At 35.8% G+C, this 15,593-nt stretch overlaps 1 protein-coding gene across 1 annotated transcript in view; it reads left to right on the top strand.

Annotated features, from left to right (window-relative positions):
• VMP1 (vacuole membrane protein 1) overlaps positions 1 to 15,593 on the top strand; it is a 126,133-nt gene that overhangs the window by 27,216 nt on the left and 83,324 nt on the right. Inside the window, exons 2-5 of the mRNA XM_027870588.1 lie at positions 1,519 to 1,620; positions 2,661 to 2,796; positions 3,815 to 3,905; positions 5,889 to 5,999. Coding sequence (XP_027726389.1) covers positions 1,545 to 1,620; positions 2,661 to 2,796; positions 3,815 to 3,905; positions 5,889 to 5,999 — 414 coding nt within the window. The 5' untranslated portion in view covers positions 1,519 to 1,544. The remainder of the gene's footprint in view (positions 1 to 1,518; positions 1,621 to 2,660; positions 2,797 to 3,814; positions 3,906 to 5,888; positions 6,000 to 15,593) is intronic.

Raw genomic sequence — 15,593 nt, 5'->3', positions numbered from 1 at the left:
AAGAAATTCTGTCTTTATTTTCACCAACCTTTAACTAAAATTTAGCATTTCCTTCAATTACGAGTATAGACAACAAAACAGTATTCTGAGAAGAGACCCCTTTGGAAGATGACTTCACTAAACTCCAAAGAAGTTCATAACACAAAAAAGGTTTTTAATGAAGTGTTGTATTCTAATTATTGTGCTGTAAGAAATGATGAGCAAGTAGACTTCAGAAAAATCTGGAAAGACTTGTATGGACTGATGCTGAGTGAAATGAGCAGAACCAGGAGAACATTGTACACAGTAGCAGCCACACTGTGCGATGACTAACCTTGATAGACTTAGCTCTTCTCAGCAATGCAAGGATCTAAGACATGTCCTAAAGTCTCATGATGGAAAATATTATCCACAAGCAGAGAAATAACTATGGCGTTTGAATGCAGATGGAAGCATGCTATTTGCTCTTTTTTTCTTCTGCTGTGTTTTGTTTCTTCTTTCTTTTGGTTCCTCCTATTGGTTCTAATTCTTCTTTACAACATCACTAATGTGAAAATATGTTTAATAGGAATGTATATGGAGAGCCTATATCAGATTGCATGCTGTTTTGGGGAGGGAAGTAGGGAGGGAGAGAAAATTTAAAAACTCAAAAGCTTATGGAAGTGAATGTCGAAAACTAAAAATAAGTTAATTAAAAAAAGAAAGTGTTGTATTCTAAATAATTTATTTTGTAAAAGCAGCTAGGTGACATAGTAGATAGAATGTTAGGCCTGAAGTCGGGAAGACTCAAATTCAAATCCAATCTCAGATGCCTATTAGTTGTGTGAACCTGGGCAAGTCACTTAACTCTTGTTTGCCTTCATTTTCTCAACTATAAAATGAAGATGATAATAGCATTTAACTTGTGAGCATTCACACCTTATGTGTGGCTCACATAAGATAACATTTGTAATAAAATCACTTAGCACAGTGCCAGGCACATCGTAGTAGGTGCTTAATAAATGCTTGTTTCCTTTTTGTTTTGTTTCTGGTTAAAATTTTCACATAGTGATGATGTATGAATAGTGTATATTCTTGATTAAATTTACTGAATGAGCTATATCATGTAGGCTGGTTGGAAGAATTAATAGACTTGATCATGAGGATCTTCTTTAGTCTAAAAGGCACTAATGGGAAAGGGGATAAGGAAAGTGAGCAGTGAAGAGGTATGTAAAAGAAGTGTCTGGATAGGCAGAAAGAATTTCCTTGCTTCTCTTTGGTAAATGTTGGTGAGTAGAGGGCAGAATTTAATTTTAATATGTTTATATTGTAATCCTTATTCAGATAAGATGCCAAATGAGTAGTGATATCTGCTTTAGAGTATAAAATCACTCACTTTATCACAGATATTTAATGGATTATTATGCCAAGTGCATTCTAAATGTTCTAGAATGCCATGATTTGAACTACAAGCATTCTTTCCTAAAATTTAGATAAAATATTCATCGATGGGTACAAAGTAGAAATGTGTTTGTGGTAATTGGATTTTTTTCTTTGCAGATCCTCAAGAGTGACTGATCTATGAAATGGCAGAGAATGGAAAAAATTGTGAACAGAGACATACAGGGATGAACAAGGAACAGCACAACGGAAACTTCACAGGTAAATTGTGGTAAGCTTAGAACTGAAATTTTATGGTTCAGGGAGAGCGTTGTGTGCTGATTCAAGCCTGATACTTACAAGGAAAACACATTCAGCATAAAAGAAATGTGACTTGCAACTCATTGTTATCTTTTGATAATAATGGTAACCTCACAGAAGCATGAAATACCTTTTCCTAATAAAATTATTACAGTTGTTCTTGTGGCATGATAAATACTTTAATGAGTCTCCTGCAGCAATGGATTTTTTTTCTTATTGATTATAAGGGGTTGAGAAGAGTGGGTAGAGTGGGGAATTATCAACATTGGATATAAACACTTTTTTCCTAGGTAAGAGGAAGAGAGAGATGGTGGATGGTAGCTGGTTGGAGTAAAAGGTGCAAAGGAAAATATTTTGTAGGATTGCAGAGACCTAAGCCTGTTTGTAGGAAGATGGAAAGGAAGCTAGTGTAGAAGGAGAAATTGAAAGATATATGAGAAAGAAGAGATTGATTCTGGGACTTGAAATCTTGGGTCTTTTGGGAGAGAATGCAGTAAAGGCAATATAGCCTTTCTGAAGAGTAAGGATTCCTCTCCTAGGACAGGAAAGAGGAAAGCACAAGTAGGTAACGATGATAAGGTTTCAGGAGTGGGGAGGGAGGCTGAAGTAATTCACAAGATTGCATTGTTCTTTCTTGTGAAGAAGTAGGGAAGATCATCTGCTTATAAGTATGAAGTCTGGGGAGCTGTAGTTGTGAACTAAAACATCTGTAACTTTCTAAACATGTTTTAGATCCACATGCAGTGTACCACTTCAAGTTGGTTAGAATTGTGGCCCAAGGCATACATATGTTCTCTAAAGAAAGACAGAGATGTCATATGGTAAAGCATATTCAATAAGCCAGCCATATATCTAAGATATAATTTTTATTTATTTATTACTGCAGTGTTAAAGTTCAGATTAACAATCTTAATAAGTTAAGGGGCTAATTGCATGACTTTTTGGCATAGATGAGATGGAAGTAGAATTTTCCATTTTCCTTTTTTTCTTTTTTCTTTCAGACCCCTCTTCACTGAATGAAAAGAAGAGACGGGATCGGGAAGAAAGGCAGAATATTGTCCTGTGGAGGCAGCCACTCATTACCTTGCAGTATTTTTTTCTGGAAATCCTAATAAACTTGAAGGAATGGACCGTAAAGTAAAGCTTTTCTTTACCTTTGATATAGACTATTTTTAATTATTTTTGAAACCCTGAGCTATGATCTCTCTTTATTTTTTACCCAAAATAATTACTTGCATTTGGAAAAACCATTGTGGAAACCTATTTTTCTCTTTTCTCTGCAGACACTTTAAAAAAACAAAGCCAGGCTGAACATTGCAAATATTTCTACCAATTAAGTTTTTATGGCTCTTAATCTATTACCTTATTCTACAAGTTCTGTCTGATTAATTAGAAAATAATTATATTGTTTTAGGTATTCTTTAACATGCCTTTTTTACAAAGAGGCTCTCGAAAACAAGAACTTCTTATATTTCTGGATTTGCCTTAAGACAAGGGCTCTTAACCTGGGGGTCTGTGAACTTGGTTTTTTTTTTTTTTTAAGTTGACAACTGTATTTCAATGTAATTAGTATTCTTTGGGATATTATATATTTTATCTAATGTTTTTAAAAACAGAGGGATCCTTAGGCTTCTCCGGCAGCCAGAGATATCTGTGACACATAAGAGAAGCCAGCTTCCTAATTGTGGGTCTTTGAAGGCTACTAAGTTAAAGTTTTCCTTATTCTTTAATGGAACAAGGTTCAAAATATATGAACCTTGTATGTAGTAAAAGGTTTTTCTGCCTTTAAGCATAGTGCTTGTAAATCTTGTTGCTCCAAATGTCATAAAAGGCAAGTTGAATTTTTGCAGAGCTTATCAGGCCCTGCCCCGATTTCTCAACATAGAAGTTTAGACTGATGTAGGATGGGGCATTGCATAAAGAAAGAAAGCCACCACGTGGTTCAAAGCAAGAAAGCCAAATTGTCATGATACTACACAAGGCAGAATATTTATGGATTGAAGGAGAAGCGCTCATTTTGTTTGAGTAGTTTCCTCTAATTGAACCCTCTATGCTGGCCATCCCAACAGCTTCAACAAGGATTTGTTTTGACAGTGATAAGAGGCCTGACATTGAGACTGCAAGAAACTCTGATTATCATTTATTTATTTTTAAGATTGTGGCATCGTCGAAGCATTGTGGTGTCTTTTTTACTACTGCTTGCTGTGCTTACAGCTACGTATTATATTGAAGGAACACATCAACAGGTAAGAGTTCATTTAACATTCTGCTTTTGAAAGCCCCCAATATGTTCAAACAAATCAGTTTTGCCAAGGGGATGCCATAAGTTTCAGAGGATTTCCTATCAGTTTGAGCAAGTAACATAATATTTGTGCTTAAATCAATTAAGTTAGCCAAGTGTGAGCAATTAGTATGCTAATACATCCTTTTTGGTTTTCTGAGAGATAGTTAAATGTCACTTTTCTGATGGTGTCCAAGCTAAGCGTTGTGAATCTTTTTAAAAAATATATTTTTATATATTTCATTAAATATTTCCCCAATTACAGTAAAAAATTTTAACATTCATTTTTTAAAATTTGGAGTTCCAAATTCTCTCCCTCTTAACCGTTCCTCACCCACTGAGAGGGCAAGTAATATGATGTCAGTTAATACATGTGAAAACATGCAAAACGTTTCCATATTAGCCATGTTGCAAATAAACTTACAAAAAAGCAAAGATAATAGAGTGAAAAAAAGTATCAAGTATTGTGAATCTTCCAAGAATTGTCAAATCCTCACATTTTATGTATAAGGCAAACTTATATTTTGTACCAGACAGAGATTTATATTATTTTGGGAATAGGCTTATATAATGTTGTAAATTCATTTACAAATGTGAAATGATTGGGGGAAAGTTAGAAGTTTTAGCACATCTTTTTGGATTAAAATAACACAAGTAAAATATGCAGTAACAGTGTGTTCTAAGTTGTAGGTTTTTTACTTCTAAACACTTGGAGCTCAGTTCTCAGGTTTCTGTGATTTTTAAAAGTACTGTTACAGACATTTAAAAAGCACCTTTGGGGGCAGCTAGGTGGCTCAGTGGATAGAGCACCAATCCTGGAGTCAGGAGGACCTGAGTTCAAATGTGGCCTCAGACACTTCCTAGCTGTGTGACCCTAGACAAGTCACTTAACCCCAAATGCCACAAAAACAAACAAACAAAAAGAATCTTTGCATGTTTTAGAAAATTTGAAATGAATCTACTTAGTGGCAGTTGCCAAATTAGAGTCTAAAAACTATTTATTAGTGGAATTGTTATCTTTCTGAAGAGCCTGTGCCACAGTTGAGGCACTGAAGCCAGAACTCCTTTTAACTAGTGGAGAGAGAATTGCACTTAGAGACAAAAGACTTGGCTCAAAAACATTCCTTTCCCATTAATTAGTTGTGTGACCTTGAACAATTTACAACTTCTAAGTACTTTGTTTTCTCCATCTGTAAGTCTGGGGCTCTTAAGCAGGGGACCATGAACTTTTTTATATTTTGATAACTATATTTCAGTGTCATTGGTTTCCTTTATATTCCTGTTTATTTTATTTTATGCATTTGAAAACATTATCTGGAAAAGTCCATAGACTTCACCAGACTGCTGCCCAAAGTGATCATGGCACAAAAAAAGTGAAGAACCCTTAGCTAGATGATCCCTAAGATCCTTTCCAGTTATTTCTTACTTTCTAGTCTTGTGTGATTCTGAAATTCTTCCCACCAGTGTCCATGTCCTGATAAACTTGAAGTTTTCTTTCCCTCTTAGTTTGTACTTGCTACAACGCACCTACTATATACCCCAGTCTCCAGTGTGTGACTGTCATTTTACATATATTTTTTTTTTTTTGTCTGGATGGATAATGAAGAACATGTTACAATCATGGCTATCACTTTTTTTCCACTCTATTTTTCTCCATGTTCTTTTAAATTCAAAGAATTTGGACTTTTAAAAATTTCTTCTCTTTATTGGTAGCTTCTTAGTCATGATAGTTATACTTAAGAAAATAACAATTTGGAACCTAAAATCTTTTTGCTAATTGGCTGAATGATGATTAACCCTTTTGTTGCCCATCTCCTACTACCTACGTAGTTGTATAAGAAAAGAATGAATTTTTTTTCTAGTTGTAATCCTTTATTTTTATTGATTTAACCTAATATTGACAAATGGTTTGGGGCAATTTTGAAATTGCAATTTTCTTGTTTTTCAGTATGTGAAATATATGGAGAAAAAGATTCTTTGGTGTGCCTACTGGGTAGGCTTAGGAATTCTGTCTTCTGTTGGTCTTGGAACAGGTCTACATACTTTTCTGCTTTATCTGGTAAGAGTAAACATGTATTTATTTATTTGTTTGTTTAAAATTTTTTATTGGTATTTTTTGCTTTTACATTCATCCCTGAATATATTTCTTCCTCTTAAGCCATCCCTTATAACAAAGAATGAAAAAGAGAAAGAAAAGAGACAGTTGGGAAAAACCAACCAACATATCAACTGAGCCTAAATAGACAATATTCCGCATATGTAGGTCCCCAGCTTCTGCAAAGAAAAGATCTTTTCTTCCAGGCTAAGTTTTATCATTATAATTATACAATTTTATTTTTTAAAATGCATTTTCATTGATAACTTTAGTTTTTACATCACTTACATATATTAGAGTAAGCTGTATTACACCGATAAAACTAAAGGCTTTAGTATATGTCGTGTCCTATAGACTTTTGCTTGTTGTCTGTTTTACCATTGTTCATCCATTTGCTACATGATTGGACCATAACTTTTCTGAGCAAGAAATGGTTAGGCTTAACATACCTCAAGAACCTTTATTAAAGCCAATTTTGAAGAGAAAATCCCATGATAGTAGTGCTTGAGGGGGATGGAGGACTTTATGGGAAAATGGAACCCTGTATTAAGAAAGGGGTAGATGAAAAATCCAGCAAGTTGTAAATTAGCTGCCAAATGGCGGAAATACTTGCTATTTTTCATTATTAACACTACACATTGAGGGGAAGAAGTAATAAACTTATGGTAATATTGCTGTAGATCAGATGTTCTCAAATATTAACATTCATTCATTATCACCAACCTGGACTTTCACCAACCTAAGTCTTCCTGCTCCTAGTCTCTGTCTCTAATCTAATCTAACCTTCACACTGCTGACAGATAAATCTTACTTACATATAACTCTATCTAGTTAGGTCTGTAAAATGCTCTAAAAAAAACTTCAGTGACTCTTTACTGCTTAGTGAAGAAGTTTGTCAAAGAGTGATCCAGGATTCCTGGGTGTCCTTGAGACCCTTTCAAGTAGTACTCATGGTCAAAACTGTTTTCATAATATTGCTAAGATATTTTAATTTCCAGTACTATAAAAGTCAATAGATATAACTCACGTGAACAAAAGCTTTTTTAGAGGGTCCTCTGTAATTATTGAATGCATAGAGGACCTGAGACCAAAATGTTTGAGAATCATTGATGTAGACAGACATTTTACCTTTGTTTTATAGATTGCCATGAACAAAGAATTCATCATCTAGCAGCCAACCTTCCTGGTACTTAGTCTGGCTAGGTCTTACCTGACAGGAACAATCTCTGTGACCATAATCAAGGCTTTCTCAGCTTGGTAGGATCTTGGTAGGACACTGGCCTAGTCCTTGAGAACCCAGCAGGAATGAGACAGTGAAATCAGGGTTAGGCTTTTCTGGAGGGATTTTTCCAAATAAAATCTTAAGGATTAAGATTAAATGTTAGAAATAATAGAGATTGGTAGTGGGGTTATTTCATTATCCTTCCCATGATACTTTTCTGTAACTGGAACTGTGAACCACCAACAAGGTCAACAATAAAAGCATTGTTTTATTTTTAAAACTAGTATGGCTTTGTACTGAGAAAATTACCATCTAATATGCTGTTTATAGGCACAAGTAGATAACAGTGAATCACCAAGTTACAAGACAGGGAAATGACCAGAGTCTGTTGCAAACTATTGGTACTGGCCATTAGTGATTCATGAGGTTCTGCCCTATCTAAAAATTACTAATGAGTAGGTGGATCTCACTGTTAAGTTTAGTTGGCTTTCAAGCATAATGTAGTGAATCTAGTTTGACACTAGATGGAGACATTGCCTGGAGTAGGACTTAAAAAGGGCACCTGAAAAACTAAATTCCCTTGCATCGTGTTTCCAATTTATCCCACCTCTTTTGTACGGGGAACTGCAAAGAAAAAAAGAAACTCTGAATGATAAAATAGAAGATCAAAAACTGTATGGGTAGCTTACCTCTGTTGACTATGATTTCTAACTTTTAAATTCTCTCACATCTGAGAATCAATTAAAAGTAATTTCAGCACTTTGATTTTCATGTATATTTAAAAGTCAAGGTAGTTATATCAGGTGGGGAATTTTAATTGCTTAATATTGCTTAACTTTTAGGTAATCAGTTAAGGAGACAAATTTCTCTTTAGTCTGAAAACTTCCTGATAACTAGAGATATCTGAAAATAAAATGGGCTGCCTAAGAAGGATAGGGAATTTTATATCATTTTATATCAAATTCATCAAGTGGATGCTGTATGAGCATTTGTCAGAAATGGTTCAGAGGAGGTTAGGCTTTTAGGACTCAATGACCCTGCAAAATAGTTTCTAAGTCTGCCATTCTATGATTACATGGGAAATAAATCAGGTATCATTGAGTGTACAATGAAAGTCTCAAAGGATTTTACCCATGCTGATATTAATACTTAATTTTCCTCTGTGTTAAGGTGGCTAATAAGACTTTTTTCAGCTTTTTATCAATTTTTGTGTGTTTTTCATCCAGATGAAAAATGTTAACAATGTCAGTATTATTGTAAAATGAGAGTTGAGAGAACCGTGTTCCAGTACTTGTAACTTACATATTACTTTTCAACTTCAAAAGCCATAGTCAACTGGGATTAAATTTCATTCTTCATACATTTATAGCCTAGCATCTTCCTTCATATCTTTTGGAATGAGGGGCGGCTAAGTGGCGCAGTGGATAGAGCACTGGCCATTGAGTCAGGAGGACCTGAGTTCAAATCCGGCCTGAGACACTTGACACTTACTAGCTGTGTGACCGTGGGCAAGTCACTTAACCCCATTGCCTAGCCCAAAACCAATAACAAAAACATAAAAATGAAATTCTGGGGGGGCAGCTAGGTGGCGCAGTGGGTAGAACATTGACCCTGAAGTCAGGAGGACCAGAGTTCAAATCTGACCTCAGACCACACACTTGACACTTACTAGCTGTGTGACCCTGGGCAAGTCACTTCACCCCTATTGCCTAAAAAAAAAAAAAAGAAAGAAAGAAGGCTTGGGTCAATATCTTCTGAAATGGATATGAAATGATTGACAGATCAGTTCTTTTGGAAACATCAAAAAATGAAATATTTTTCATACTTGAAATATTTATCCCTAAGCATGTGGAAAGGATATTTCTAAAGTAGCAGTTTTTCTTGGCTCTTTTTTAATATTAACAAAGAAGAGGAAGGAAGTATGTATTAAGCACCTACTATTTGCCAGGCACTGTGTTAAGTGCATTACAGATATTATCTCTTTCAATCCTCACAACATAGGTACTTTTTGAGCTAGGTTTTGAGCTTTTATTATCCTCTTGTTACAATTGAGGAAACTAAGACAGAGTTGTTAAAGTGGCTTGTAAGGGGTCATGTAACTAGTAAGTGTCTGAGGCCAGATTTGGACTTAGGTCTTCCTAATTCCAGGCTTAGCTTTCTATTTACTGTGCTCTCTAGCTGGCTTTGAAGATTACTGAACAAATGTATAGATTTAAAGGCCCCCGGCTGTCTTTTCTGTTACCAGTCACATTCAATAAAAACTAAGGGGAGGCTTCTCTTAATTGTTTTCAAATCCTGAATTTGGACTGATTTTATTCATAATTGTGGTTAGAATTTTGGGGGTCTTGCTCTAGTACCAAGAATATCAAGCCAAAGTAAGGGTAGCAACTGGAAAGGCCCTTCTGGACACAGCTGTACCAGCTCAAGAAAGAAGCGGGAGGCGGAGCATTTGACTATGCAGTGACTTTCTAAGTATAGTAATTAGCAACATTCCCTTGTTTACCACAAAGCATGGATCATCATTTAAATATTTCTCTCCAAAGTATATAAAAAGTAATATGCTAAATTTAGGTATGTGAATAGGTATTCATTACATTGCTAAGTAATAGGTATTTGTGGGCCTAAATTTAACATTCTCTACAGGGTTTGGAAAAAATCTCTTTTTTTAGTTATAGTTATTCTGTCATTGAAACATACCATAAGATGACTCCGTTATAACTGTACAATATTTATTGAAAACCAGTATATGACATTGTGCTTTCTCTGTAAGAAACAGATATTTCACAGCTTCCGGAGTGGTATTCCTAAATCACAGGTCTGACATCCCCTAATCAGTAAATTCCAGTAGCTTCCTGTTACCTCTGTGATCAGATACAAACTCTGCTGTTTTGGCCTTTGAAGCACTTCATAACCTGACCCCAAACCACCTTTTTTCCAGATTTATTATGTATTGTTCTTTTTCTCATACTCTATGGACCAGTCTTTTTGCTTTTTCTCATACACAGCACTCCATTTCCTGTTTTCTCCTTCCTCATCTTTACCTCCTTGTAATCCTGAGCTTTCTTCAAAACTCAGCTCAAACACCACCTCTTACATGAGGCTTTTCTTGATTTCCTCCCCAGCTGATAGTTGCCTCCATTATTTTGTGTTTACTGTATATGTATTTCATATATGCTATATGTATATACATGTTGTTATCATGGATTAAATGTAAACGTCTTGAGGGCGAAGGACTTTCAATTTGACTTTGTATCCTCACTGCCTAGCACAGTGCCTGCCTAGTACATCAGTAGCTGCTTAATAAATGTGTGTTGGTTACTTCACTTGATTATTAAGTGCTTTGTTTTCTGTGATGTAAATATTTCTTGAATTCTCTTTAACTTGTTACATGTGGACAGAGGTAAAAGTATGTGATTAAGTAAACATGAAATAATCTCAAATGACTTCAGTCACTGTAGTAATTGTTAATACCATAGTAAGCAAAGACCTACTTCTTAGGTGTGATGCATTTTAATTTTGGCAGAAAGTTCTTTTATAGTGATTTAAGATGTGATTATATCGACTGATTTCTGTCTTTTATGCTTGTTCATCTTTCTGTCCCTTTGGGGGCAGAAAGTCATGGAATTTGCCCAAGTACAAAAGGTCCTGAGTTAAAAGTACAATTAATACTTCTGTAATGAGAGGAAAGGAGAACAAAAAAACTGAGTGGTGATGCTATATTGATCATGCTTTCTCTATGTTCATGTAATGACTCTGATGATAAGCATGCAATGACTTAAGACTTCTGGAAAGATGAATAAGCCTTGCAAAATGATAAGTCACCTCTTGTATTTTTTGTCTGGTTATGGAATCATCGACCTTTCTCCCCACCTTCTTCTAAAAAATGACTCGGGTATCAATTATTTTTATGTCAAGATTAAGGCATCATGTCAAAAAATGAACCCAGAACTCCTTGCGGCATGGAGGAGGATTTCATAGTTAGCAAAGCAAAGGGGAACTCTAATGCCCAACACTTGTTTTACTCATTCTTGGTTGTTGTGCCCTTTGGAGTTGTCTTTCTCTTTTGAATTTCTTTCTTTTGAGCATCACAGCCATTTTGTGGGCAAAATTTATCTAGATTTAAAGAGATTAGAGTCCACTAATAATCTAACCTGATTTCTAAACATTATACTTTTATTATGAAAATAACCCCAAGTATAATATGTATAGATATAGATATATAGATATAGCATCTATAGGCCCAGAACAGGAAGAGACCCCAGAGGTCATCTTGTCGAGCCCATGTACTTTAACAGGAATTCCTCCCAGCCACACATCAGACGGTGGTGATCTAATGCGAGGGTATTCACTACCTCCTGAAGTAGCTACTTTTGGATATTTTTATTTATTAGGAAATCCTTATATACTTGGAATATGTGCTAATGTTGAATTTACAATAATGACATCTTATGTTTGTATGGTATTGCATGCTTTTCAGAGGCTTCATAAATGCACTCTTTCATTTTTCCTGTCTTGTCACATAGGTAAAATAAGTGAATTTAACCCCATTTTATAGATAAAAACCCAGTGAGACTAAAAGACTGATCTAAGGTTGAATGACTAGAATCTTGGACTCTTCTAGTCTCTTCTTCAATAATATTAGTACCACTGACCTACATTTATGTAATGTTTTGTATTTACAAAGTACTTTTACATCCCTTGCCTTCATTTGATCACCTATTATTCAGAATAACCTGTGGAGAAGGTTGAATTATTAGCCCTATTTTATATATAATGAAACTAGAGCTCAGAAAAGATAAGAGCTTTGCCCTTATTAAGATAAGTGATGAGGTGGAGATTGGAGCCATCTTTCTGATTGAGACTACTTACTGCTTTTTCCGCTACACTACATGGAATTGAAATGGGTTGAACTTTTAACCCCCTTTTAGAATTTTAAAACTTTTTTATTCTATCCTTTTAGAATTTGTTCATTGCAAAGTGGAATCATTGTGAAATTCTGTTCTGATCTTGATGGGAGAAAACATTACATTAAAAAGATTACAAGTTTAAGGCCTATGTTTGCAGCAGAATTTCCAAATTTCTCCAAAACTCCCTTAAAAGAAGAACAACAAAGAACAATATGGTTTGTAAGTCAGGTAGACAACCAGTTGTTTAGAATTAGTCCAGTTTAAAATTAATCCAGCTTTGGGTGGTGGTTTGTTTTTTGTTGTTGTTTTTTTTTTTTTTTTGCAAGGCAATTGGGGTTAAGTAACTTGCCCAGGGTCACACAGCTAGTAAGTGTCAAGTGTCTGAAGCTGGATTTGAACTCAGGTCCTCCTGACTTCAGGGCCGGTGCTCTATCCACTGCACTACCTAGCTGCCCCCTTTTTAAATTTTATTTATTTGTGTGCATGTATGTGTGTGTTTTAATGTGAAAGTGAAGATAGCCTAAGATTCCTAGTAGTTAATCAGTCAGTATATATTTATATGTATCACGTCTACTTTGTACCTTTCTACAGAAATGAAATATAGTCCCTGCACTCAGTACTTAGTTTTTACTAGGGGCAGAAATGGTGAGAGAATGAACTCCAGGCATGAGGAACTGGCAGTACAAAGGTGTGGAGATGAGAAATGGAAGGCCACCTGTGAAGAAAAGGCTAGTTTGTCTAGACAGTAGAGTATATGGAAGGGAATAATGTGTCATAAAACTGGAAGGATACATGGGCCAGGTGGTAAAAAGCTTTAAATGCCAAACACAGAAGGTAATAGGGAGTTCCTAGACTTTATTGAATAGGGGAATGACATGATCAGACCTGCATTATTGGAAAATCACTCTGGTAATTTTGTGGAAGATGTGGAGTGGTGGAGATTTTTGAGATGGAGAATCCAATTAGAAGTTAAGTAGTCCAGGCAAGAAGTAATAAGGGCCTAAACTAGGAGGATGGCCAAATGGGTAGACAGAAGAGATATTGTGGGAGTAAAAACAAGATTTGGGGGGCAGCTAGGTGGTGTAGTGGATAGAGCACTGGCCCTGAAGTCAGAAGGACCTGAGTTCAAATGCGGCCTCAAACCAAACACTTGACACTTACTAGCTGTGTGACCCTGGGCAAGTTACTTAACTCCAATTGCCTTAAAACAAAAACAGAAACAAAAACAAAACAACCAAGATTTAGCAACTAATTTTATATGTAAGATGTGTGAGAGTGAGAAGTAGAGGGTGACTGAGAACGTGGATTATTGAAAGGATAATAGTGCTGTGGACGGAAAAAAGGAAGAGGGCTAGGTTTGTACCCCTTGCCCCTGGACTCCATCCCTCCATCTGAAGGGCATGGAGGTGGACGTCTGAGAGTTCCTCCCAGATCTTTGGTTTAAGAATGCACCCAGGATATTCAGCTCATCATTTTCCACCTGGCTCTTCTCTTGAACTTCATGATCTCAAAAAATTCATCATCCTAGAATATAAAATCAACAGTGTAACTCTTAACTCCTCAGATCATTTTCCCTCCCTGGCTTCAGGACTTCATCGTGACCCTGTGCTGGGTCCTCTCACCCCTTCCCCCTCCACCTTCCTTTTCAGCTTCTTTTTATGTGTTGTCTCTCCCATTAGATTTTTAACTTCTTGAGGCAAGGCAAGGGCTGTCAATGCCTTTCTTTGTATCCTCAGCACTTAGCATCTGCCTGGCATATAATAGGTGCTAAATAAATGTTGATTGTTGTTGTTTGAAGGAAAAGATAATCAATTTGGTTTTGAACATATTGAGTTTGAGATGCCTGTAGAACATTTCATCTTGAAATGAAGCATGAAGCAAATAGAGCTTAGGAGAAAGATCAGAGTTGTTTATATAGATCTTGGAAGTCATCTGCATAGAGATGATAATTAAACCTTTTGAAGCTTATATGGTCACCAAGTGAGAGAATATAATGAGAGAGATAAGAAAGCCTAGGAGAGCACCTTAGGTACACACACAGTTACTTATGGGGCATAATATGAATGATGAGCCAGCAAGGGATTCTGAGAAGTAGTTTAAACTAAAATATAATCTACCCACTACCTAAGGGTTTTCCTTCCGATAATGAGTAAATATTTTTCAATGAGTGAAGGTATGAAGCTCCTAAGAATAACATAGTTCTCCTACATCCTTATTAGGACCCTAAATTTGTTTTGGTAGAGGCCAGGCCTCTTTTGCCTAAACATGGGAAGATGCCATTAGCAAGGGCATCTTCCAGCTATCTCTTGACAGAATAGGTAACAAGAAAAAGGATAGGAATATAAAATGCACTCCTTTTAGCAGCCAGATGTATTAAGGACCTACACTCCTAACTCAGTCTCTCTTTACAGTGCCCCAGCAATCTTTTCACCCTTGAAGCTCATATATCATATATTGGTAGTGCTATCAGCCTCTGTTGCTTCTCTTTTCTGTTTGTGTCCTAGAATCTCTGTTTTAAGGAAGAGACCCAGGCCAGCCAGCCATGTCTTCATTCTTCTTCAGGCTGCAGTTCTGAATATCCCAGATTTTCTCAGACCATTCCCCCTCTTTCCCTCCTTGCCCCTTTCATTTTCTTTTTATATTTCAGAGAGGGCACGGTCTGTCTTTCTGCTTGTGTTTGTGTTTCCAGCTCTCAAGAGAGAATCTGGTACATAAATGCTTAATTAAGTGCTTTTGTTGGGTGTGATTTAAGGAAGGACAGATACATCTCCCTGTTTAGAATAGAAAATTAGCTATTCTCAAAGACCTTTAAAACCAGCCAGAATGCATAATACGTTTTTGAAAGTAACAGAAAATTAATTTCATATATTTTTCCTAGTTATTACTTAAATTACTTCAATCAATAAATCATTCCATTTCCATATCTCATGCAAAAAGAAAACTTTTGGAAATGTAACATTTTCATCTGTCTAGCCAAAACAGCCCAAAATAGTAAAATTTTTTTTTCATCAGTAGTTATACACATTGCCTTCATTCAAAATCTTACCTCATTATCTAACCATGGTTTTTTTCTCACCCAAACTTACTCTGGGTAGGCCAAGTACTACATCTTCTGTGCTAGACAAGGCAAAATTATTCCATAATCAAAGCTTTGGAAATTATAATGTAACATAGCTCTTCAGAACAGATATGTGGGATTTTGAACTGAAACAGAACCAGATGTCAAATATGTCACAAATAGGCTCAGATGAGCTTGTGGGGTTGGTTTTATTTAGCATTGCTATACTGAGCAACACAGAAGGATCACAAGATACTGTGAAGTCTCTTAAGATGTAATAGCCTTACTGCAGATAGTGATTTGTCTGTTTCATCTTTGGTCCATTTTGAAATTATTACAGTTCTGAGAATAAAGTTGAAGGAGAAGTTTAG

The sequence above is a fragment of the Vombatus ursinus genome, unplaced genomic scaffold (genome assembly GCF_900497805.2).
Source record: "Vombatus ursinus unplaced genomic scaffold, bare-nosed wombat genome assembly UNPS02014797.1, whole genome shotgun sequence".
NCBI lineage: Eukaryota > Metazoa > Chordata > Mammalia > Diprotodontia > Vombatidae > Vombatus > Vombatus ursinus.
The sequence above is the reverse complement of the archived record's forward strand: the minus strand, read 5'-3'. Positions and strand labels throughout refer to the sequence as shown.